Source organism: Colius striatus, chromosome 12 (assembly GCF_028858725.1).
Source record: "Colius striatus isolate bColStr4 chromosome 12, bColStr4.1.hap1, whole genome shotgun sequence".
NCBI lineage: Eukaryota > Metazoa > Chordata > Aves > Coliiformes > Coliidae > Colius > Colius striatus.
In genome coordinates, this window is record NC_084770.1 from 22,762,269 (window position 1) to 22,785,122 (window position 22,854).

General features: G+C 45.5%; 1 protein-coding gene across 1 annotated transcript in view; it reads right to left on the reverse strand.

Annotated features, from left to right (window-relative positions):
* LEKR1 (leucine, glutamate and lysine rich 1) overlaps positions 1-22,327 on the reverse strand; it is a 50,731-nt gene extending 28,404 nt beyond the window's left edge. Inside the window, exons 1-5 of the mRNA XM_062005298.1 lie at positions 22,261-22,327; positions 20,937-21,408; positions 20,754-20,835; positions 10,153-10,367; positions 626-745 (exon numbers count right to left, since the gene is read on the reverse strand). Of these exons, the coding sequence (XP_061861282.1) occupies positions 626-745; positions 10,153-10,367; positions 20,754-20,835; positions 20,937-21,408; positions 22,261-22,327 (956 nt within the window). The remainder of the gene's footprint in view (positions 1-625; positions 746-10,152; positions 10,368-20,753; positions 20,836-20,936; positions 21,409-22,260) is intronic.
* Positions 22,328-22,854: the final 527 nt, after the last annotated feature.

A 22,854-nucleotide genomic window follows, 5' to 3' on the forward strand; every position in this document is an offset into this window, starting at 1 on the left:
AGGACAAAACGCTGTTAGCAAGCCTGGGAACTGCAGTAAGTTGTCAACTAGAACTGTTATATAACTTATATTACACTGTATCAGGTAACAATAATTCAGTGTGTGAAATATGCTGTATATGGAATATATTTCTGAGTTTCTCCCCTCTAAATGTTGATGTAGAACTTGCATGTATAAAGGAAGAAAACCAAACAGACAATTGCACAATCCCTTTTTACTGAGAAATTACAGTAACCAGTTCCAATGACATGTCCAAGCTTATACTGGCTCTTTATAAACACCATGTGTAAGAAATACTCTGTTTCCAGTGTATTCCCTGCAGGTGGTACACACTTGCTTTTAAGTGTTAATTAATGCTCTTAAATTTGTGAAGAACTCATCCCCTTGCTGGCAATATGAGCAGTCAGCAGGGATATTTTCCTGTTACATCTGCTAACACTACAGCTACTGCAGTACTTCTGCAAGCAGAGTGTTCTGCAAAAGCAAGGAACACCAGCGTGGTTATAATCCCTCTTCTCCCTCACAGTATTCTCCCTGCCTATGTCTGTACCTCCCCTGCATCCTCTCAACTGATTGCACGTGAGCACAGGAGGCAACACATCAGCATTTCTTCCGGGGTTCTTACCTGAGCACTTGTGATTGCTTATAGGCAGCCTCCTTTTCCTCTTGGAAATACTTCAAGTCTTCTTTGATGTTTTTAAGCTCATCTTGCTTTGTTTTAAGCTCCACCGTTACAGTTTTTATTCTACAGATGCAAACAAAACAATAAACACATTACTTGCACTATTAACCAACCTCTAACTTTTGTTTCAGCTTTAAATGAAAAACATGCTGGAAGTCTGTTCAAAGATGATAATCACATATTTCAGACAGGTATCCCATCTCCAAATGGAGCGAATTTAATCTTCTAGCCACACACATACTTAGTTAAATGAGATTATGACAACTGCAGAAGTAGAATATCTGTGCTGGTGTAAAACCGACCCTAAGCAGTCCATACCTGTTCATGCCTGTGTATCAAAACATTCAACTCAAGATGTATAACAAGTATAAAGTGGAGAACAAACATTCTTTCACCACAGTGGACTGCTAGCTTGTTTCCCAGGCTGAGCCAGCCCCTGCATGGGTCACGCAGCAGCATCCCACTGACAAGGAGAAGGAGCACTTCATTCTGTCTCCACAGCCCTCCCCACTCCAAACAGGGTGAATGAAACCAGAGGCCTGATGAGATGAGGCTGAGTGGGGAGGGTGCATGCCCTGTTGATGGGATGTTCCCACTGTCCCTCAGTCCTGCAGCTGGCAGCCAGGCTCCCGCTCCGCTGCTGGCTCTGCCCATCCCAGCTTGGCGGAGGCTGCGGTCGGGCTCCATTCCTGCAGCTGCCTGGAAGCACACAGAGATGCTGTCTGCTCACTGCATGTGCTAATGTCTGAACAATCTTCTCATCTTAACCATTCCAAGATTTGTACATGTTTTGAAAAAAACCCAAACAGCCCCACAAAAAACCACAGGAGAACCAGGCCAGTGGTTACCAGCATCACTGGCTCACAGAGCGGGAGGAGGAGGAGTAGGGTGGCCCCTGGGAAGCAGAAGGAGCTTTCCAGTCCTCACAGCTGAGTACAGCTGCACACACTGGTCTCCTCTCTTAGGACAGGAACCCACCTTCATGCTGCAGTCCAAGTCACAGTATACACAGTCCCCCGGTTACAGGAGCAGACAGCTGACCTCCAACTTTGCCTCTAAAAGGTACCTCTTGAACTTTTTATTATAGCAGCAGTTGTGACCTGTTTACTTTTCAGGCACAGCTATCAGAGTGAAAATAAATACATTTTAAACACTGTTCTTTTAACACCTTGGGACTTACTCCCACAGCTGTAAGGATGTGAATGGAACCCTACAAGAGTAAGAGTCAGCTGCATGCAGATCCCTTCCCCAGCTCCATGCACAGAAGGGACACCACAGCACACCACTGCCAGCTCACAGCACAGCTTCATTTTCCAGTAGCTGTAGACAGCCATTCTAAAACACTCTTCTGTCCAATTAAAGATATATGACTGTTAATAACCAGTCCCTTTGTAAGCTTTCAACACTGTTAACCTAGTGCAAACAGGGTCTATTTGTGTCCTGGTGACTCATTGGCACAAGTACATCAGTAAGATTTGAATTGACAAATATTTTACAGAACCAAAGGATGGCAGAGATGTAGCTTTGGTTTGCAAAAGCAAATGAGAACTATTTAGTTAAACAAATAGATAAAGCCATAATATTAACGTGAATTAGTTACTCTGATCAGTTAGACCAGCTCTAGTGGAGTCCCTCAGGGGCTGGTGCTGTTCAATATATTCATTAGTGACCTTGCTGAGGGAAACACAGGGCACTGTTACCAAGTTTGAGACTAAACTCAGGGAGTGGCTGACACCCCAGAGGCTGTGCTGCCATTCAGCCACACCTGGACAGGCTGGAGGGTTGGGCACAGAGCAATCTGATGAAACTCAACAAGGGCAAGTGTAGAGTCTTGCATCTGGGAAAGAACAACTCCATGTATCGGCACAGGCTGGGGAATGAACTGTTAGAGAGTAGTGTAGGGGAAAGAGAGCTGGGGGTGCTGGTGGGCAGCAGGATGAGCCTGAGCCAGCAAGGTGCCCTCGTGGCCAAGAAGGCCAATGGCATCCTGGGGTGGATTAGCAGGGCTGTGGGCAGCAGGTCAGAGAGGTTCTGCTCCCCCTCTACTCTGCCCTTGTGAGTCCACATCTGGAATATTGTGTCCAGTTCTGGTCACCTCAGTTCCAGAAGGACAGGGAGCTGCTGGAGAGAGTTCAGCACAGGGCCACAGAGATGAGGGAGTGGAGCATCTCCCTTCTGATGAAAGGCTGAGGGAGCTGGAGCTCGTTAGGGGTGATCTCATTCATGTTTACAAGTACATAAAGCATTCTGTGATGCATCATTGAATAGTAATGCATCAAAACTTTAGGGTCCATGGAAAACTGGATGCTCATTTTTCTAGCCTTAGTCACTCCAGAATAGCTAATATTTTAAGATCTTAGAAAAGAAACTTGCAAATAAGTACAGGCACATTTTCTTCCTCTTTCCATTCCAAAGGCCTGAAATAATGAGGTTAGCACAGAACTGCAGCCCCAGAGCAGAGGGACATTATCAGCATGTTCTGGTCATTAGCACACAAAAGAACAGTTGGAGAAGGCAAGACAGTTGCCCTCTGTCTACCACCACCACCATACGGAAGACAAATAAACATGCCATTTTGGTGGTATTTAGCACAAAGGAAAGTTGGATGGATGATTAAATGCTGGCAGTAGGAGGGAATCATGAGAACATGCTGGTCTCCTCCTCTGGCCTATAGTTCACATCAACTGTGAAAATTAACATCCTATCTTTGCAGCCAGCATACTTTCTTGGTGAACACAGGAGGCAGCTTGCCCAGAGTGGGAGTTGAATTAGAACATGTTAACTACTAGTGCTGACAATGCAAAGAATAGCTAAGAAGTCGTCACAAGGGCAGCTTGCCAGTGAACAAATATACTAATTGTCCTAAAAGTCATGACAAGAGCAATTACCATGTTTGTTGGAGTTTGCACAGAAGTAGATATGAGAAGATCAGTCCCCACACACACATACACACACCCTTTGCAGACCACGAGGCACTCAGTCCCTCTGAGTCCCCACAGGGCCCACTGATGCCTGAATGAGCAATTGCCTCCCCAGGTGCCAGGAGTCAGCAGGGACAGTCTGCACAGAGAAGGCTGGAACATCCTGGCAATGCAAAGTTTCAGCACAGTATTTTCAGCTCCATGGAACTCTAGGAGCTGCTCAGAGCCAGCAGTTGCTCAGTTTTGTTTCAGCATGTTGCATTCCTTCCAGTCCACAGGTTAGTGTGCATCCCTAGGAAGATGCTGAGTATTCATTCATAAACTTGGCACAGAATACACACAAAATTGCAGTCTGGAGCTCACTGAACATATAATCCACAGACTTCTTCATAATTGCCTTTTCCCCTCTGTTCAGCACAGACTACTCAAGTTCAGACAAGACTGTTCACGCGCCACTACAGAACCCTTCAGCTCAGGATCACAGGTGAGCATATGGCCCAAGTTGACAGCAAATGAAAGTGATCTCTGACAACAAACCAAGATGCTTTTTGTGAAAGTCTCTATCAAGCCTCCAGTAGGCTGGCAGTCATTTCAAACCTTGCATTAATCGTTATCTCTTTATTGTCTCAGCAGAAATACAAGATGTAGTGTGAAGACAGACTGCACAATTTCTTCTCCAGCAAAGGTAAATCTCTGGAACGTGTCTGAAAAGCAATGATAGAAAGATGACTGCTTTGTCAGAAGCAGTTCACATTTATCTCTGAAGAAAGCCAAGGTTTGATTTCTCAGAGCTACCACCCCAGGCACCAATTTCATCTACAGTAATTACAGTTGCCATCACCTCAGTCCCAGCAGTCATGCTCAGCACTGTCAGAGCAAGGGAACTCAGGAGGAACTTCTCAGAAGTGCAGTTACACTGATTCACTTAAAGGTATGAGATTATAGTTATGAATAATTTGATAAGTGTATATGAAAGAAATGGTGCTGAGGTAACTTTATCGGTGACGTTTTCCTTACACCACAAACTTGTGCCAGCCAATTCAAACAGAATTTTCCCAAGGTGCATATGCAAGGATACCTCCTGAGCACAAATCTTTGCTTCTCGATTTGTAGGTACAGTAGAGAGCACATAGTTACGTGAAGTAAGGCAAAACATGTGTTTCCCCAACGTAATAAGAATCTCTTTCAGTTCATGTGTTTGGATTTGTTTTTCAAGCTGGAGAAGTGCCTTGCTGACAAAGCCACCTCTGTCACACAGTGCTACATCCCTACATGCAAGTGGAAACTGCATTCTCACGTGCAATTGTGCTGGCCAGAGTGAGTTAAGCTATACCGGGACCTGTTCCTCTCTCTCCATAGGAAAGGGGTAAATAGTCTTTGCCACGGTGAGGAATGCCGTGCAGGGATCCAGCAGCAGAACCACATAAGGGGGTAACAGAGGAACTAGTCCCTGTAACTGCAGATGGCTGTGAGCACTGAAACTGGAAAACCTCAGCAATTGTAGCTTATAAACAGTTTCAACAATAAGTAGAGAGAGAACTGAAAACAGATGCCTAATGCAAAAAGCTGCACTGAGGGAGATGAACTGCTTTGCCCTTCCTGAGGAAAGTTACCCGTTCAGGGAGACACACACACGTGAAGTGTGTGAAAACAAGCTCATGCTCAGTCTTCACTGGAGCTCTCCTCAGTAAACACCTCTCGAGGCCACAGAGCATCAGGATGCTCTCAGGTGCCAACAGCTGTGATAACTTTTTGAATGTAACTTCAAATTTTAACAATTAAAAGACACATTTCATTTAAAATATTTCCATACGTGTGCACAGGAGCAAAAATGCAGCTTTCTTGTTGCCTTTTGCATTTCCCATTGACTGCTGCTTCAGCCTCTTGTAGACAAGGAGTTTTGTTTTTCAAGGAGAAAGTTCATTTGATCAGGAAGTTGGGAGAGGCCTGAGCATTACTGCAGAGTTTTGCACCTCATGAATCACTCTTCTGAACTACCTTTGTGAACAAACCTGTCTTGCTTATTAATAATCAATCTTGGCACTTAATCGTGTTAACAGAAAAAAAACCCTTGTCAGAACTGGAACCACCACAACTTGCATATATTCACAGTGAGACTGAGCTATTGCTCATCACTAGCAAAAAGTATGTAGTGGGAAGACACTGGCTACACCATACTCCATATAACAATCTAACAGCAAGAGATTATTTCCCCAAGGCACTGTGCTGATTGGATTTCTGGGACTGTGACAAGGTCTGACAGTGGTATTTTGAAGTATAAAGGTGAAGTTCACGGCCATACAAAGGGTGAACACAGGACCTGGGTCCCACAGACCTGTTAGGCCTTTAGCTGGCTGTCTGCACAAGCCTGAGCCATACCCAAGTCATCATCAGGGTTAAGATATACAGATCAGTTTGCAACTACTAAAGTATCAAGCCACTGTGGCATTGTATAAAGTTTATATGGAATGTGATGTAGCTGATTAGAGATTGACATATTACCTACATTTAATTGGAGAATTACATGTTACCTACAAACCAGATTCAATTAAAAAGCTGAAGGTGCTATTTCTTTGTAAACTTCATATCCTCTCCAGAAAACCCACACACGTGGCACTTCCAAGTACAAACCTGCTCTTGTGCACTGCTAAACACTGCAACTTGAGCTACCTGAGAGTAGAGCTAAATGCATAAAGAGATGTAAAAATTTCAGCACTTGTGTGTTCTATATTGTCCCCACCACGAGAAACTGTTGTATTCTTTCCTTCTGCTGGGAAACAATGAGTGTGAAAGGAAGGGGCTCACTGAATCCCACACCCAGAGGGTACCTCGAGGCAGCTGCCGTGTCTCCTCAAGCAGCCACTGAAGGAGCACACTCCTGAGAGTGGCACAGAGCACGTGCACAGTGATGAAGAACACTCATTTACTACTTTGTGAATGAATTTCTTCATATGTTATCTTTAGCAGCTGCAAACTGATCTGTATATTTTAACCTTGATGATGACTCAGGTATGGCTCAGGCTTGTGCAGCCAGCCAGCTAAAAGCCTAACAGGTCTGTGGTAACCAGGTCTTGTGTTCACCCTCTGTACAGCACTGAACATCACTTCTATACTTCTCAGAAAGCCAAACAGCACAATGCCTTGGGGAAATAATCTCTTGCTGTTCAATGACACACCAGTATCAGTCTGCAAACACTACAGTGCTGTGGTGATTTTAACGTTCTGTTCATTAGTCATGCCTCCTCAAACAGACATGCAGACTCCCAAGTTACCCTCACAGGATGGTACATAACTCACTGTATGTCCTAAACCACACTCAAAAAAGGAGAGATTACTTCTCTGCTTCTCTTATTTCATCCAGATTTGGCTCCCAGTGATTTTTTACACCAGCTCATCTGCACTTTGTCACTGAATATTCAACAGAAACAGACACATTTGCATAAACCTACCGAAGTGACCTTTTTGCTTGTGTTCCTTCAAAACCTACATTTAAAATGTTGACACGGTTCTTAAAGCATGTACCACTCCCCAATTCCAGTGTTTTCAGTCTCCTAGGACAAGAAACCACACATCATTTCTTGCAGACTGCTGTGTAGGTTGGTGGCTGAGGACAGAGCAGTGTGCCATTACCACTACACAGGCACTTCAGGCCTTTATTACAAGTCTGGATTTTACCAAGCCAGGCAGTTGCTGCTGCTTCCCTAAGCAACTGTGTTGAAAAAAAGGAAGATTCCTTTTAGGCAATCAGCTCAAGAAAACAGATAAAAGCACAAATATGGAAAAATACACTCTTTCCAAGTTAAAATGTTCAGTTTACATTAGCTGTGATTTAAGTTTCTATGATTTAAGGATAAATTTTCATCATCTACGTGTGTGACTCAAGAGTACGAGTCTCACAGACTAACCAGCAAGTAACTCCTGCTAGATTGGTTAGAAAAAGTCTTCAGGAATCTATTTACATGGGATCCTTGACACTAAGTGATACTTAAACACCTCTCCACATGCCTAAACATGACAAATTTTCACTCCATGGCATGCTTATGATATTATGACACTCAGCACTACTACAGCTTTAACAAGTGGCTTTAGCATTTCCATCCATTTTACATTCCCTCCTGTGGATGTTGTTGAGAATTATCAAAACTCAGCCCACAAACACTGTACACCTGTCATGTCAGAAATAACACACACTGTCAGAGAAAAGACCTGTTAATAAACTCACCTCTTGGGACTCCAGAAACCTGGGAGGTTCCACAGACACACGGCGAAACCCACTGCTAATTTGTACCTCCAGTGAATTAGAGAAGCAAGCCCTCAGTGAGAAGGCTCGTTACTTGTGCTTAAACAGGTAACAGCCCCAAAATGGTTAGGCAAGTGACATGCCAGCGTTTGAGCATAGCTAGGCATGAATCACTGCTCTTGCAGACACAGCTGGCATCTCACCCAGAGCCAGCAGCATGGAGCAGTGCCAGCTGCACAGCCTCCCTCCACTCAGCGCACGCACGGACCGGCATCGCTATCTCAAGCTACCCACAGCTCTTTACGAACAGCTCTGGCGCAAGTACTCTGGAACTGGAGTGATCTTAACACAGAGCAAGTTTCATATAGCTACATAGAAACAGTGTAACTGCATGATGGTTAGCTCCCCTTCTGACAAAATGCCAAAAGGCTGGGAACTCCTTTTAGCAACAGCTCAGGTTCCTGGGTGGCTTTCAAGGTTAACCACAGGTATAAACAGTACTTTAACCTAAAAGGAACATACAAATATAACAGCCTGCAATGAACAAGAAAGATTTAATCTTTTGGCCTACCAGAGTTAGAAGAGACAAATTTGGCTTGTGATAAACATTTGCAGTTTGGGAGGAATGGTTTGTCAACCCTGCTAGAAGCAGAAGATAGGATGTGGTATAGCTGGTTTATGCCAACAGCACAAGGTAACAAGAGGCCCAGCATAGTATAAGGGAGATAAGGAATCTTCAGACAAGTTACAGGGCACAAAAGTTGATTTATGGCCTGAATGAAAGCCTACTGAGAATATTCCTCTTGATTTCAGCAGGTTCTAAATCAAGTGTAGCCTTAGGGGGGGCAGGGGAGAAGGAAAGCACAGATAACATTTTTATTACCTGTTCCAGCTTTACCACAAAAAGTCAACCAGATAAACACTTCAAGTTCACCTCTGGCAAATGATTGTTATTATGATATTTGATAACACCATGACAGTATAACAAAACAGTATAAAAGCAACAGACCATTAATTAGGAAGTAGAAATATCCATCCAGAAACCCTACAACAGAAGACTCAAAAAGCCCACCCATAATGCAAACTATATCCTAAAATGTTCTTGTTGACTGCAATCATTGCCTCCTCAGCCCAGGTTCTTTCTATGTTATAAATAGCTGCTGAGGATGGACGAGTCAAGGCTAACAAGCCAGCCTAAAGTTCATGGCTGAGAACCTGATGGCACTCTAGTTACAGTGGCACAAAACCTAACAGAGGCAGGCAGCAGGCTCTGCAGTCACTGCTGTCTGGACTGCCTGAGTAACAGCATCAGCTCTGCCTTTTAAAGCTAGTTTGGGTAGAGCTACCTTTGCACCCTTTACTGCACACCCAAAGGGTAGGAAAAAACATCAGAAAGGATGAAGGAATGAATGGCAGAGGGGAAAACCATCTTAGAAACTTTCCTTTCATGCTTTGTTCTCGCCTGTCTACCTCACAATGGACCTTCATATTTGATGTACCAGTCTGAAGGTTTAGGAACCAAAGCTGTGCTGTAGGATATCCAAAGGACAAATATCTTCAAAGAACAGCTTCCTGTTCTAAGGTTAAAGTTGTCATGGTGTGATAGAGAAGTGGAACAGAGCAAAAACCTGTAAGTAAGAGCTGAAGGAGAAAACACTTAAAAGTTGTAATCATCGTGCCCTGAGAATACCAACGTGGCTCTGAGGTTCACTGTTAGCTCCTGAAGCTTGGAAGAGTTCAAAACTCTCCATTTTAATTGGGACTTGCATAACCTGTCAGTAAGCAATTGCAGACTCCTCATTCTGCAGAACAACACCACAGGCAGTACCAAGATTTTCATAACTGCTCCAGTATTCCGCATCCTTCCTCCAGAGAGGGAAGTGGGAGCTTCTCAGAGCAAGACCACTGGTAATTCTTTACCACATTAGTATGAGACAATAAGTGAAAATCTCAAAACTGTGAAACTCCCAATACTTTGGAATGTCATTTAAAATATTGCTCTTATTACAAAATTCTCAGACTAATTGCTTGATCATTTCCCTTTGGGAGCGTGTGCGGGGGAAATCTCTGCAATGCCTTCTTGCCTTTCTTTCACTTCACATATATCAACTGCTTCTAAACCATTAAGGAACTTAAAACTTGCTTCCAGAGAATACTCTGAAAGATTTTGTTTACACTAAGTGTTAACAGCATTTATATCACATCTGATGAAAAACAAACAAAGGTTACTTGTATTTTAACCCTCTTGGAATACAGTTGCCTAACACACAGACACAGGAATAACATCAGACTGGGTAATATGCTCTGACCTTTCTGCTTTGGATTCACTGTCAGCTCGGTAGTATTCAAGGTCTTGGTAAAGGGATTGCAGTTCTGCTTCAAGTGCTTTTTCCCGTTTTGTACCTCCTTCATAAAACTTAAGCTCCTTTTCCATGGCTTTTACTTTTTCTTCCATCACCTTAAATTCATGAAGTATCAAATAGCTGACTCCACAGTATTTACACACTGTCTCATCCCAGGACATCTAGAAAAACATGAAACTGAGATTCATCGCAAGAAATCAGTGGAACAAAAAAAAACCCACAGCCCTGAATGAAACTAAACAGTTCCAACAATAAATCTGAACACTTCAAACCATTTACTGCTCTGCCACATTTACGATCAGACAATCCCGTTACTTGAACGAATAATAAAGGCCAAGTTCCATGCTGGCAAAATTAAAGCAAGCTATAGCAGTACTTTTGCTTATGGGAAGCCTGACAAGATGCATCAACTGTGCAATTCACTGTGTGGGAACTCCCACTGGAATTGTGCACTGAAGTACCTCTGGATTATATTGCGTGTGTTAAGTTAAAGTGAAATGCTGTGTTTTACACTTGTGTCCTTAGTGAATCTGTGATTACCTGAGCCAGAAAGTTATTTACTGTGGTTTCTTGACAATTGCTATCCAGTGGCAGCAGGCAAGATGAAAAGCAGAGAGCTAATAGAATGGTGCAATCCAGCAATCTTTACCAAAATAATCCAAATGATTAAGGGACTAATGATGATGATGGTGTAATTATTATGATGTCCGTGGCACTCCAGTGTTGCAGAAAATGGAACCCATTTACTAGGTATGAAGTATTCATCACTGGCTGAAAAGTACAGAGTACATAATACACATGTAATTGAAAGCTCAGTTCTTGAAATGAGAAACATACTTTTGGAAGTGATCAAATTACCCAGCTTTGCAGGAAGCAAGGCTTCATAAATATGAAGAGAGAGACGTGCTCTGACCTTGCTGTGTACTTATTGCTCGGTCTGTCAGTTATTCCCATGTATTTTAATCATTTTCATTTCCAGAAGGAGTGCTCAGTGTTTACAAGTGATGCAGGACTGAACCTGCACAAGGAATGGATATCAAGTAATTAACCAGCCAGACCAACCCAAGGTCTGACACCTCAGCAGAGGACACATGAGCATCTGCTTACCAATACAGATCCCAGATCCCTGGGACACAGCATTTGAGAGGAGATGGTCAGAATTAAGACTAGGTCAAAGGCCACTCAAAATAAAGCTGAAGAGACCACTTCAGAGCAACAAATGTAAAAAGGTACTGGTAACTTTGGAGATGTGAGAGATGGAAAAGGGGAGGCAGCTGGAAGAGTAGTTGTGGGTTTGTGTGTTGAAACACAAACACATTTTAACTTTTCCTGCAATCTTCAACTGTTGCCTCGATCTTAACACAGTGACTTATGAAAATCACCAAGCTGGAAAAGTGCAAACAGCTTAAGGGAAATCATGTCAGAAACCCCTGTTTCACAGAAAACAAAGAAAAACAGCACATTTTGATACTGAGGTAAAGGGAAAGAAATCATATTTAGATGAAAGAAAACAGCTCTCTCAAATTACAGTCTAAGGAATCATTATCCCATGATTCAATCACCTGCAGCAATTTAAATACAGCTTGATAAAAATGAGTACTTGAGGATGCCCTGGGATTTACCATGCCAAGCTTTACTTTCTGCTTGCTTAGTTTTGCCCCAGTTTAAAATACCCCTGGTTACAGTTGCTCTGAATGAACTGAAAATGCAAGTTTATTTTTCCTGGCAGCTGCAAACCGTGCTTGGAAATATGAAACTGTTATTCAGCATAACTACCATAAAGTTCCAAAGCACTAAAATGACTATATTGAAAAAGGACAAAATGAGCTGTTATAAGGAGCACAGGAGGGGGGCTCTTATCCCCAGAAGAACATTGTGCTCTCTTGCAGCACCACCACTGCTGGCTTTCAAGTAAACAGTTACAGACATTTCACTGGGTACTGGGATTAAAAACAAAATAAAACAATCAGGGTCCTGAACTGAAAAGACTTTATGCCAGTGCTAAAACTTCTGAGTTCTCAAATGCAGTTTTTTTACTGAACATTCAAATAAATGAAATCATAGAACAATAAATAATCTCCATCTGGACTCAGCAAGAAATGGGTTCCATTCCTCTGTATGTCCGTTCCTCAAGCGAGGTAAAAACTAGAAAGGACTTCACATCAGGTTGGACCTTTAAAGCATTTGCTACATACCCCCAAGAATGAAAAAAAATCACAGGAAAGACCAAAAGCTTTATATTACTGCAGCAAGGATTCCGTCCTTCAATCAGAACCTTGCTTCTGTACAAGCACAATGGTCCCACATCACTGATTGAATCACTGATTTAAAATGACTCTATTTGCTATCTACAGTGCAAGTAGCAGTGTCCTAATACCAGGAAGGAATTGAGCCTGGGGTGAGTGATGCTCAACAGGCAAGCCAGCCCCAATTAAATTTCATGCTGCAGTAGATTAACACCAATAAGCAGGATAACTAATTTCAATCCAGCTCGTTTGCCCAGTATGCCTGGAAAATTAATAGGGTCCATTTGAGAGTGAATAGCTCAAAGAGCAAGGTCTGAACTGAGCAGAGCAAGGGGTGTGCTAATTTGGATTCTCATGCCAAAGTCAGCGTTCCCCTCCCATGCCCATAGTGGTCAAAGGGCAGGGAGAACTTTTTTCTTAGTGTTTTTTCCTTCTTCTCCCTCCCTCTCTTGCCTTGGCAACATCACAAGCCAAATTCTCCTCACTGATATTTGAAACTCCCTGTGAAATTCCTCAGCCAGGTGGATATTTTTCAGAAGCTACTGAAGCTTCCCACAGCTAGGTACAGAGAAATGCTGTCAAGATATAGATGCTGATTCAGCCTAAATAGCAATGAAGCTGTCTTAGGACCACACCAGTACGAAGGTCAGGGACAGGAAGCATTGCTTAACTTTGAAGACTACTTCCAAAAGTCTGTGAAGGTTTTGGGTTTTGCACAGTTCCCAAGAGAAATAATATTATTTAGTCTATGTGTGCAGCTCTCTATTGTCACACTCCAATAATTCCCAAACCCAAAACTTCATTTGTAACCAATTCTGACACCAAGGACACAAATATTTAAGTGACTAAAAGTTTTAGATAACCAGGTAGGCAAAAAAGACCTTGTAAAGTCCCTGCTGAAGAAAACTCTGCCATGAAACTAGAACATAAGAGGTTTCAAAGAAACACAAGGAAAATCTTCTTCCCTGTTGAGGTGAGGGAGCACTGGCAGGGGCTGCCCAGATGGGCTGTGGGGTCTCCTCTGGAGACATTCAAACCCAGCTGGGTGAGTTCCTGTGTGACTCTAGGTGGTCCTGTAGTACTCTAGGTGGTCCTGCTCTGGCAGGGGGGCTGCACTGGATGAGCTTTCCAGGTCCCTTCCAACCCTTAAGGTTCTGTGATGTGGACAACCCTTATCACACAGGGGAGAGCCTTCTTAATGCACAGTCCAGGAGAAAACATTCCATTAGACTTTGTATCTTAGACACCAAAGCTGTTCAACCATTACACAAAGTCTGTAGGAAACAAATCTTCATCAGTTCTTATGCTTTCAAATGTGCTTCTTCTGGAATAATACTATTGCTAGGTAACCACCACAATGAGTGACATCCACAGTGATTTTTCTGTTTCCAGATGCCATATTTCACTATTTACATCTGACCAAAACATTGTCACCTTCCCAAAGGCAATGCAGAAAAAGAAAATAATCAATCAGGGGGAAAGCAGAGTTTGGAGAGAATAGAAAAGGAAACTACCAGAGCTCTGACTAGAAAGAGGACTGTGCTTGTCCTTAGCTGTGAGAATCAGCAGTGAATTGGGGGAGGGAATCAATTAGTGATTAAAAAAGGCTAAGAGCAGGTAATTTTATTTTGTGGGTTTGGTCAATCTGGGCAGGGAAACTCAGGGCAAACAGAACTTGAACAGCTAACAGAGGCGCACTAAAAACCCCTGCTATTGGAGTTAGCACAACAGCACTGTGTGCACGATAACAACATACAACAAACACGCTGAGGACAAAGTGCTTGAACTTAGAAGATGTTTGATCCATAAGATTTTGACCTACAGGTCCGATACACATCACACCAGATGCTATAAAGAAAGGACAGAGCTGTGTTCAGAACAAAGTGTATGGCAAGGCAGCATTTCTAGCTGTGATATTCCAGCAGCTGTTCCACCACAGCATCTGTGGGAGTAGTTTCAACTCAGAGCTGTGCTCAGTTTTGGAAGAACTAATATTATTCCATGGTTAGATAGATATTTTTTTAGCTACCAAAGGCAAGTGGAGAACTGAGCCAAGATGTATAGTCACTCAAAATTACAACTGTCTGACTCAGTACCATAAGCATCCGTAGAGCCTGAGTTATAAGGAAAAACAGGAGAAAACCCACCAGAAATCACTTCCTTTGGTGGTCTCGACCCTTTCCAGGGTTTTGAATGACAAGACAGGGATTCACATCATTTCTACTTGACCAAATCACTACAGGGAGCATCAGCTTGTGCATTGCCATTCTCTGGCATTTCAGATTCCACCCACAAAAAAAATACCACAATGAAGAGCTAAATTCTTCCAAAAATAGTCTGCTTGATCCCTGAGCTGTGCCTTGGTACTACAACAGCCAACACATGGGTCACTTCTGCTAGAAATAGTCCCCTACAAGCAGCTAATAAATAGCCACGGCTTAAAAGCCAGAACTTAAGTCCTCAGCTAATGAGATTCTTTTAAAAAGCTTTGAGTATGTTTCTGTGCATTGCTGAAGCAGAAAGGCAGAGCCACAGGCACAGATATAGTCCTTGTACATTGATTGTACAGAGCAAGGGCGAGAGAGCCCAAGGGAACTGCATCACCCAGTGCTCCTCAGGTCTGAAACGCAGCAATAACAGCTATCACCACTCCCTAGTCCATCTGTCAGGACTGAGGCTGCATTAGCAAGGACTGGCCAAATAACAACCCCCCTGTCCAAACTACACTTGTAGCAGAACAACACAGAAAACTCAAGCACATTTTCTTCCAAAAAACAACGATTCTGCTGCAGCTGGATGCTCTTAAATGACTGCTGGAGATTGATTGTTTCATTCTACCTCTCCTTGATTCTGCCTTATTATCCGAATCTGTTTTACTCCTCCTCTGCCATAGTACTTCCATTTCTCTCATGCCATTTATCTCTCTCCTGACAAAGTAGCCAACCCCTATTATACAAAAAAGAAGTCATTACTCAAACTGCACAACTGATACTTTAGGCAGAAAGTGGAGTCCTATGTTGTGTATGCAAAACTGAAAAGGTATTTGATTGGTCTTTTGTAGCATTTCTAGAAAAAGTTTTAAGAGTCTCAGTAGAAACTTCACTTCTTTAAAAAAAAGCAGTTTAATGTCAGTCAGATTTTCAGTCAGCACCTAGTCAGGAAGTAACAGAGATTGTAATGTTAAGCCATGCTGCATACAGAATTATTTACTCAACTGCCATAAAAATAGCAGTTGCAAAATAAAACTCACAGCACTTGCTTTGAATACATATGAATAGTGTAGAAATAGGCTCGTGGCAAAAACAGATTGTCCTGCTCTCAAAAGTTTCATTCAAAACATGCCCTGAAATAATCAGCTTGTCACGACAGGAAATACTACTCAGACTTCAGGTAGCTTTAATTTTTTCCTGCCTGTGAGTAACACAGACTAATGAATCATAAAAGACTGTGTTGCACTGCTAATAACTGCACACAGAAGCCCTGCAGATACCTAACATATGTCCAACAGGCCATGCAGACCTTTGCTGGTACTCAAAAGCTCTTTCAGGGTGGGTTACAGTACACTCCAGCACAAGGAAGAGCAGAGAGTTCTTGTAAACTGAACTGCAGGACCTGGCAACAAAATGTGATGCCTGCACAGACCAAAGACATTTTAGCCCATTGTTAACTGTATCTTTGCCTGACAAATATTTCTTCCACCTGTAGTTGCGACTGTTGGAAGGCCCCTCCTAGTTAAAACCCAGCTGCTTGTGATGAGACTAGAGGTTAAAAATACTACAGCTAGACACTTGATATCTCAGTGGGGACAAGGGCAACTCCTGAACATCACCTCAAGAAGCATTCCTGACCTACGTGATGAGGGGAGTGTGGAAAGACCTCCTGTCATCCTGCATGTAAATGTTAGCACGTTCATCTGCAGGGCACAAAGGAAAGCTGCTGCTTCTGAATCCAGATGGCTATCAACACTTTAAGTACTGAATACACAGCTATGTTGTTCACTCCTCCAAAGCCAGGCTCAGTGGCCAGCACAGATTCGTTAGCTAATTAATGCAACTGCAGCTATTTAAGAGCCTATTAAAAACAATAAGCCTATGTTCAAAGGCAGCATGAAAAATTAAAGGTACCATAATGTGCTCATAAAGATACCATAATGTGCTCAATCTAAAGCACACGTGGCAAATCTGGTGAGTAACCATTTGTTACTAGCAACATACGTGATGTTTTGTGGGTAGTCAGATACTAGGGGAACGTTCTGTGCAGATGTATAACACAGCTTCAAAGTTCCTGCTCTGCTTGCTCTCTTAAGCTCTGGGAGAGAGAGAACTTCTCATCTATACGGCTGCCTTGTACTCAGTTTTATCAGTTATGTCAAGCAAAGGTTATTTATTTGCCAAATAAAATGGAAATGAAATATAACTGCTTGCTGCTTTGAGGACTGAGGGTCATTTTACTGATTTATGGAGGTGGCTGCTGTTCTGTTCCCCATTCTCGGGAACATTTTCAGGCAAAAACTGCACTTTCCCATCTACTTGTACTGAGTGGAGAGCAATGCTGAAACAAACACACACCTTTAATAAGTTCTGCAGCATATAAAAGATGTGTCTACCACGAGCAACAGACAGCTAACAAGGTACAATACCATCATCTTTCTCTTGTTGCAAAAAAGAACCCACAAACATTCTGAACAAAAAAAGCCAGCACCTCAACAATACACATCCATGAGTCTGGAGTAAATACCGACTTCTTCATCACCATTCTGTGCTCTGTGGTACCTCTCACACTGAGTTTGATGGCACAAACTTCAAGACATGTAAGTACATTAAAAAGCAGGCATCACGAGCCAGTGAACCCTGCAAAGTCCTTTCTACAGCCATGTGACAGTGAACTTCATGAGAAAACACTGTAGTGTGCTAGTGAGGCAGAGCAACAAGCTTACATGAGGATCTAAACCTGCTGCTATCTAGCACACCAACTGTGTAAGCATCACCTTTCAGAAGCGTACAGGTGTCCCTAAAATAAGGCTTAAAACTGGAGACTGTCCCCAAAACTGTCACAGATGGCTTGGACTTTGCCAGAGACTGACTGACATGGTTATTTCCCTCCCTGGAAGTTACTAATTCTCCCGTGTCTGCTGCCAGAACAGCAGCAGCTGTTCTCCATGGTCGCCATCACCCCCGCGCCATGTGGCACAGCTTCCTGGGGTTCCTGCAGGGAAAGGGACTTGTGCTGCCTCTTGCCACTGCTGAACATCCTCAGTGAGGTACCCAAATTGCCAACAGGCAAAGCCACCACTCTAGGATGGAAAAATGTGCTTAGAAACAACTCACAACTCAGATCTTTACTAAAAGTTAGTTCCATGGAGTATGCAACTGTAAATGATGAAATAAAACCTATCAGCTTTAATGACAGACACGTGGGTGTTTATTTACCTGCCCAATTCTTTGTTCCCATTTAACACCCATCTTGCAAGGCACGTTGTGTGGAAAAGGTACGAGAGCACCAGAAGGAATGGAAAGAAGACAGGGGCATGGAATGTCTATTAAAACTCAATTTAAAACTTAATAAACATAGTGGGCAACACCTACTGAGCCCAGTCTGCAAACTCTCAATGCATACCAACTTCTGCTGTGACACCCCTGGCTTTACTCCAATGGGTCTTTCCCTCTGGCAACAGAGCAGAAGAGGCTGCTCCACGTTGACTAAAATGCTCCCTCCTCCTTTCCCTCTCAATGCTGTCCTCCAGAAGAGTGCAGATTTGGAGGCAGCTGTGTCACTGCTGCAGGCATTGATAAGCAGTTTGCATAGCTCCTCCATCCACTAAGAGCACCAAGGAGAGGAACGATAAGAGGTCTGCTCTGCATCCCTTCTTCTGAGCCAGCTGCCTGATCCACTGTCAGCACTACCACCCAAGCTCCAGCAAGCCAACTCAAACCAGCACCTAGCAGGGAACAGTCTTCATCCTGCAGCTGATGCTTAACACGCTCCCTCCAGACACACATGTTCCTTTGGCCAGCAAACCTCATGTTGGGAACATGTGCTCAGTTTGGCAGAGCAACCAACAGCTGGCACGAGTTCTGCTGATGTTAGGAGCAATCTAAAATGAAAGACTCCAAAAGAAACGTTATAAAACCCAAGAAGCAGAGAATGTGAAGGGAGTAAGAACATGTGTACATAAAAGGTAGAAGATACAAGGACAGGAAATTGTGAGAATGACTTGTAATCAAACTCTGTATCTTGTAACGATACTGCAGCTACAATGCAAGTCAGCTGGGTGAGGAGGCGAGCAGCAACAGAGGATATGTAAAACCCCAGCACTTAACTGATCCCAAAATCTTGCCTGTCGTTGCCTTAGAGCTCACAAATCTCACACTGAGGTGGCAGGGCAGGATGGGATGGGAACAGAAGCCTGTTCATCTCTATCTCTTGATATACATGCACATCTTTTTGTTAAAGGTGAAAGAAAGAGATGTGAAGACATGGCCTGCCCGGTGCTCCCTGCCCCACAGTGCCACAGTTCCCCTGAGGAAGCTGCTCCAGTGCTCAGGTACCACATCTACACTTCTGTAATATTCACTCACAGCAAGCCCAGGAAAGGGAGGATGAGATTAGCTTGCAGCTGCAGACAAAGGGCAATCACCATCTTACTCGTGTGACTACAGTTCCTGAGCCCTCACGTCTTTTCTAGGACAAGTAACTCCAGTTCTGTCACCCTTTCCCAGAACAACAGGATTTTTAAGCTCTTCACTATTTTTGCATTGTCCTACACTTCCATCAGTCACACTCTTCTTGTTCAAGGCTGCAGCTCAGAACTGACACCTCAACAGCCCCAAACTGCAGAGCAAGTTTCACGTGCAAGCTCTACATCGATACATTTAATACTGGCATTCTTTGTGACATCACTTTGTTGATATTATTCAGCTTATCACCTGACTACAGTCACCCCAGTGTTAGGTCTGGCAGGTGACAAGGAACCTCCATCAGTTACTATGTCTTTTTGTTTTGATGCTCTGAACTCACTGTTCAGAAGAAATTCTTACTAAACATGAGGAGATTAACACTGTTCCCAGAGTGCCCACAAGCCCTCCCAGGCTGCCATCAACGTGTTCCTTGCTGTCATCTCAGACCCCAGCTCAAGGCAAAGCAGCAGACACTGCTCTCCCTGCTGAAAGCCATCAGGTCAGCCCCTCTGGGTTCCCAGCACGGGCCTGCACTCACACCTGCAGCCTCTTCACGCCAGCATGTGTGTGGCAAACGGGTCAGATCCCGGGAAGGGATCCAAAGGAAAGGCAGGCAGATGAAGTGCCACCAACATCCAGCCTCGAGCCATCGAGGGAAATAATGAGCAGTGCTAGACGCAGAGCAATTCCCAGAGGCACTTGGTCTAACAGTTTGGGAAACTGACATTGTTTTTTGCTAAACCACCATGTCCTGTTGATGTTTGAAAACCAACTTATAAATAAACAATCTAAATAAACAAACAATTGTTAGCTTTCCTGGTACCAAACCAACTGCAAAGGAGTCTGTCGATCTCCCAGCTCCTTCCCCTCCCCTTCTTTAAGGGCAAGTATGCCTTCTCTTGTCCTTTGGCTATCTTACCCGTCCTTGAATTCTCAGAAATCATCACTGATGGCTCAGAAATTGCCTCCACAGTTTCCTGGACTATTCCAGGGAGAATTTCTCCAGGCTGTGCTAGCCTGAGCACATAAGGCTTTTAAATTACTTGTTGATTATTAGATGCATACCAAAAAATGAGGACAGCAGCCTGTTTTATTGGCAAAGTAAAAACTTGGTAGGGTTAGAAAGAGTGACTCGTGCTCCCTTTGCGTGCATCACTGCCTCCAAAGAGCCTCTCCTAAACCTAGCCCACATAAACAGCAGCATTGTAACGTTGGCAATAATTTGTCTCCTGAACAGAAGAACAGTCCCACACAAAAGGAGAAGAGAGACGAAGAGATGAAGGGGAATGTTCTGTTCCTATTTGTATTGACACTCCTTTGGAACAATCACACGTTACGCTCCGCAGTCATTCCAAACTCACGACAACAAAACAGGCTGTACGGGGTAAAACCTGAGACTGCCCTCGCAGTGACAACAGCCCGACTGAAGGAGTGTGTTTCCCTGCACAGCTCCTACAGCACCAGCCTGTAATTACCCTTCAGAGACAATGGCAAAACCCAGAACACACCCAGACTGAAAGCAGGACCAAAGCGTAGCAGCCAGAGTACCAGTGTTCCGAGGCCAATGAAATGTCCCTAAATCACTGCGGTGTCCGGGGGTGGCTGGTGCTTCCCTGCTCCGTACCTGCCGAATCTCTTCGGGCAGCGCGTGGACGGGGACGTGCCGCTCCATGGCCTCCCGAAGCTCTGCGGCAGGCTCAGGGGAGCTGCCAGAGGCGACAGGCAGGGTCAGAGCCGCCCTCAGCAACGGGGCCGGGGGTTTCCTCAGCTCCCCGCGGCCCAGGGCAGCCCCGACAGGCCTCCCCACGCCCGCAGCGCCTGCTCGGGGCCGGGCCGCGGCTGCCGGCGGGGCCTCAGGAGCGCTGGCGGGGCGCGGGCCGCGGCGGGGGCCAGGGCAGGGACTAACCGCCCGCTCCTGGGCACGGCGGTGCGGAGCCGGCGCTGCGGGGCCGCCTGCCGCGGGAGGCTCGGGAGCGCGGGGCAGCCGGAGGGCAGCAGAGCGATGGAACGCGACCGGGGCGGCCATTTCCTTACCGGCGGCTTCCTCCGTAACCACGGCAACGGCGCGCGGCCCCGCGCGTGCGCGTCAGGCGGCGGCCCCACGGCAACCCCCGGGCCCGGCCCCGGGCGAACCGGCGTTAGCGGCGCGGGACGGGCTGCGCAGGGCTGCGGAGCGGGAGCGGTCTCGCTGCAAAGCCCGTGAGCAGCCCGGCTGAGTGACATGTCAAACCCGGGGCACGCGTGCAACCCCCCGCGTGAACCGGCCTCGCCGGGAAACCCTGTGGAGAGCCGGGCAATAACAGTGTGTATAAGTCGGGAAAAGATGTGAGAATCGGCAGTTGTCAGTATGGTCCCGTTTCAGTGGAACTGGTTTCACATTCTGCCCTTCTTTTCGTCGCTGGTTATTTTGATGTGCAGCCCCTTCAGTGCACGCCAGAAGGATGAGTTGCTGTTGGGGCGTGTTTTACTGCATCCCACCAGCCGTGCTGCAACCTGCACATGCTTTGTCCCCGTGGCCCCCGGCGAGGGAGCAGCACAGCCTGGGCCTCGCTCCACCTGAACCTGGCACGGGCGAGTGACGCTGTGGATGAGGGGCCGCGAGCACAGCAGGGCTGCTCACCTCCCAGACACGAATTACAACCTCCCAAAAGCATTACAACCCCTATATGCCCAAAGCATTCCCTACAGGCCTTACACCAAAAGGTACATCCAACCTGCCCTAATTTAGGGATAGCCACTAAAGAGGCCATCGTCAAAACTGAGTTGACCTTCCACTAGCCTTGTTAACCTGATTTAATCTATGCATGACTCAAAGGTTCAGGCTCTGGGGCAGCTCTGTGGAGGACAAAGCATCAGTAATGTTCTCTTCAGAGCAACGCCGAGCAACTGAGTAGGGGATGTTTTTAGAGATGGTGTGAGTGGGCAACGAGGGACAGAGAGTTCAACTGGGAGAAAAAGAAAATGGTATGAGTAGGAATCGCTGCAATGAGGGTGCAAAGCAGGCAGTGTGAGGGAAGGTGCCGGTGTCCTCCCTCGCCCCCCCTCCCCGGCTTTGCGGCGCGGTCCCACGGGTGGCAGTTCCCTCCCCCGCGCTCAGCCTTCGCGTGTGTTGCCGGCGTGACCCGCTCCACGTTGCGTGCCGACCTCCGTGCTGCGCTGCATCGTTAATCCCCAGTTTGGCAGCAGCCGGAGCCGCATGCCCCAGCTTCCCCCCGCCCTCCCCGCCCCCCTACTTCACCTCTTCGTGATCCAACCCGAGGTCGGGGATACGGGGAAATGGGTGCAGATGGGGCGTCTCGCGTGGAAACGGGGAGGGTGGGGGAATGTGGTGGTAGCGTGGGAATGACACCCAAGTCGTCGCCCCGCAGCGCAAACCAAACATTAACTCGCCCATCGCATACGCTCAAAGGTCGGGACGAAGAGCTGGCGATTTAAAAATGAATAAAATCTCAAGTATTTAAAAATGAATAAAATCTCAAGAGGTTTCCCCCTCCCTTCCCCACGCCGAGCTGCGGGCTGGCAGCGGGGCGCACCCCGCGGGGGGGGGGGGTGTTGCGTGTGAAGGGCGGCTCGCCCCCCGCGGAGGTCTTTAATGAAGAGCGGCATTAACAGCGAGACGGCGAAAGCAGCGCCTTTGATGGGCGCGGGGAGCGGCGCGGGGGGGCCCGGCCGCGCCTTGCCGGCATATGTTCCCTCTGCGTGATGGCGGCGGCGGCGGCGGGGGG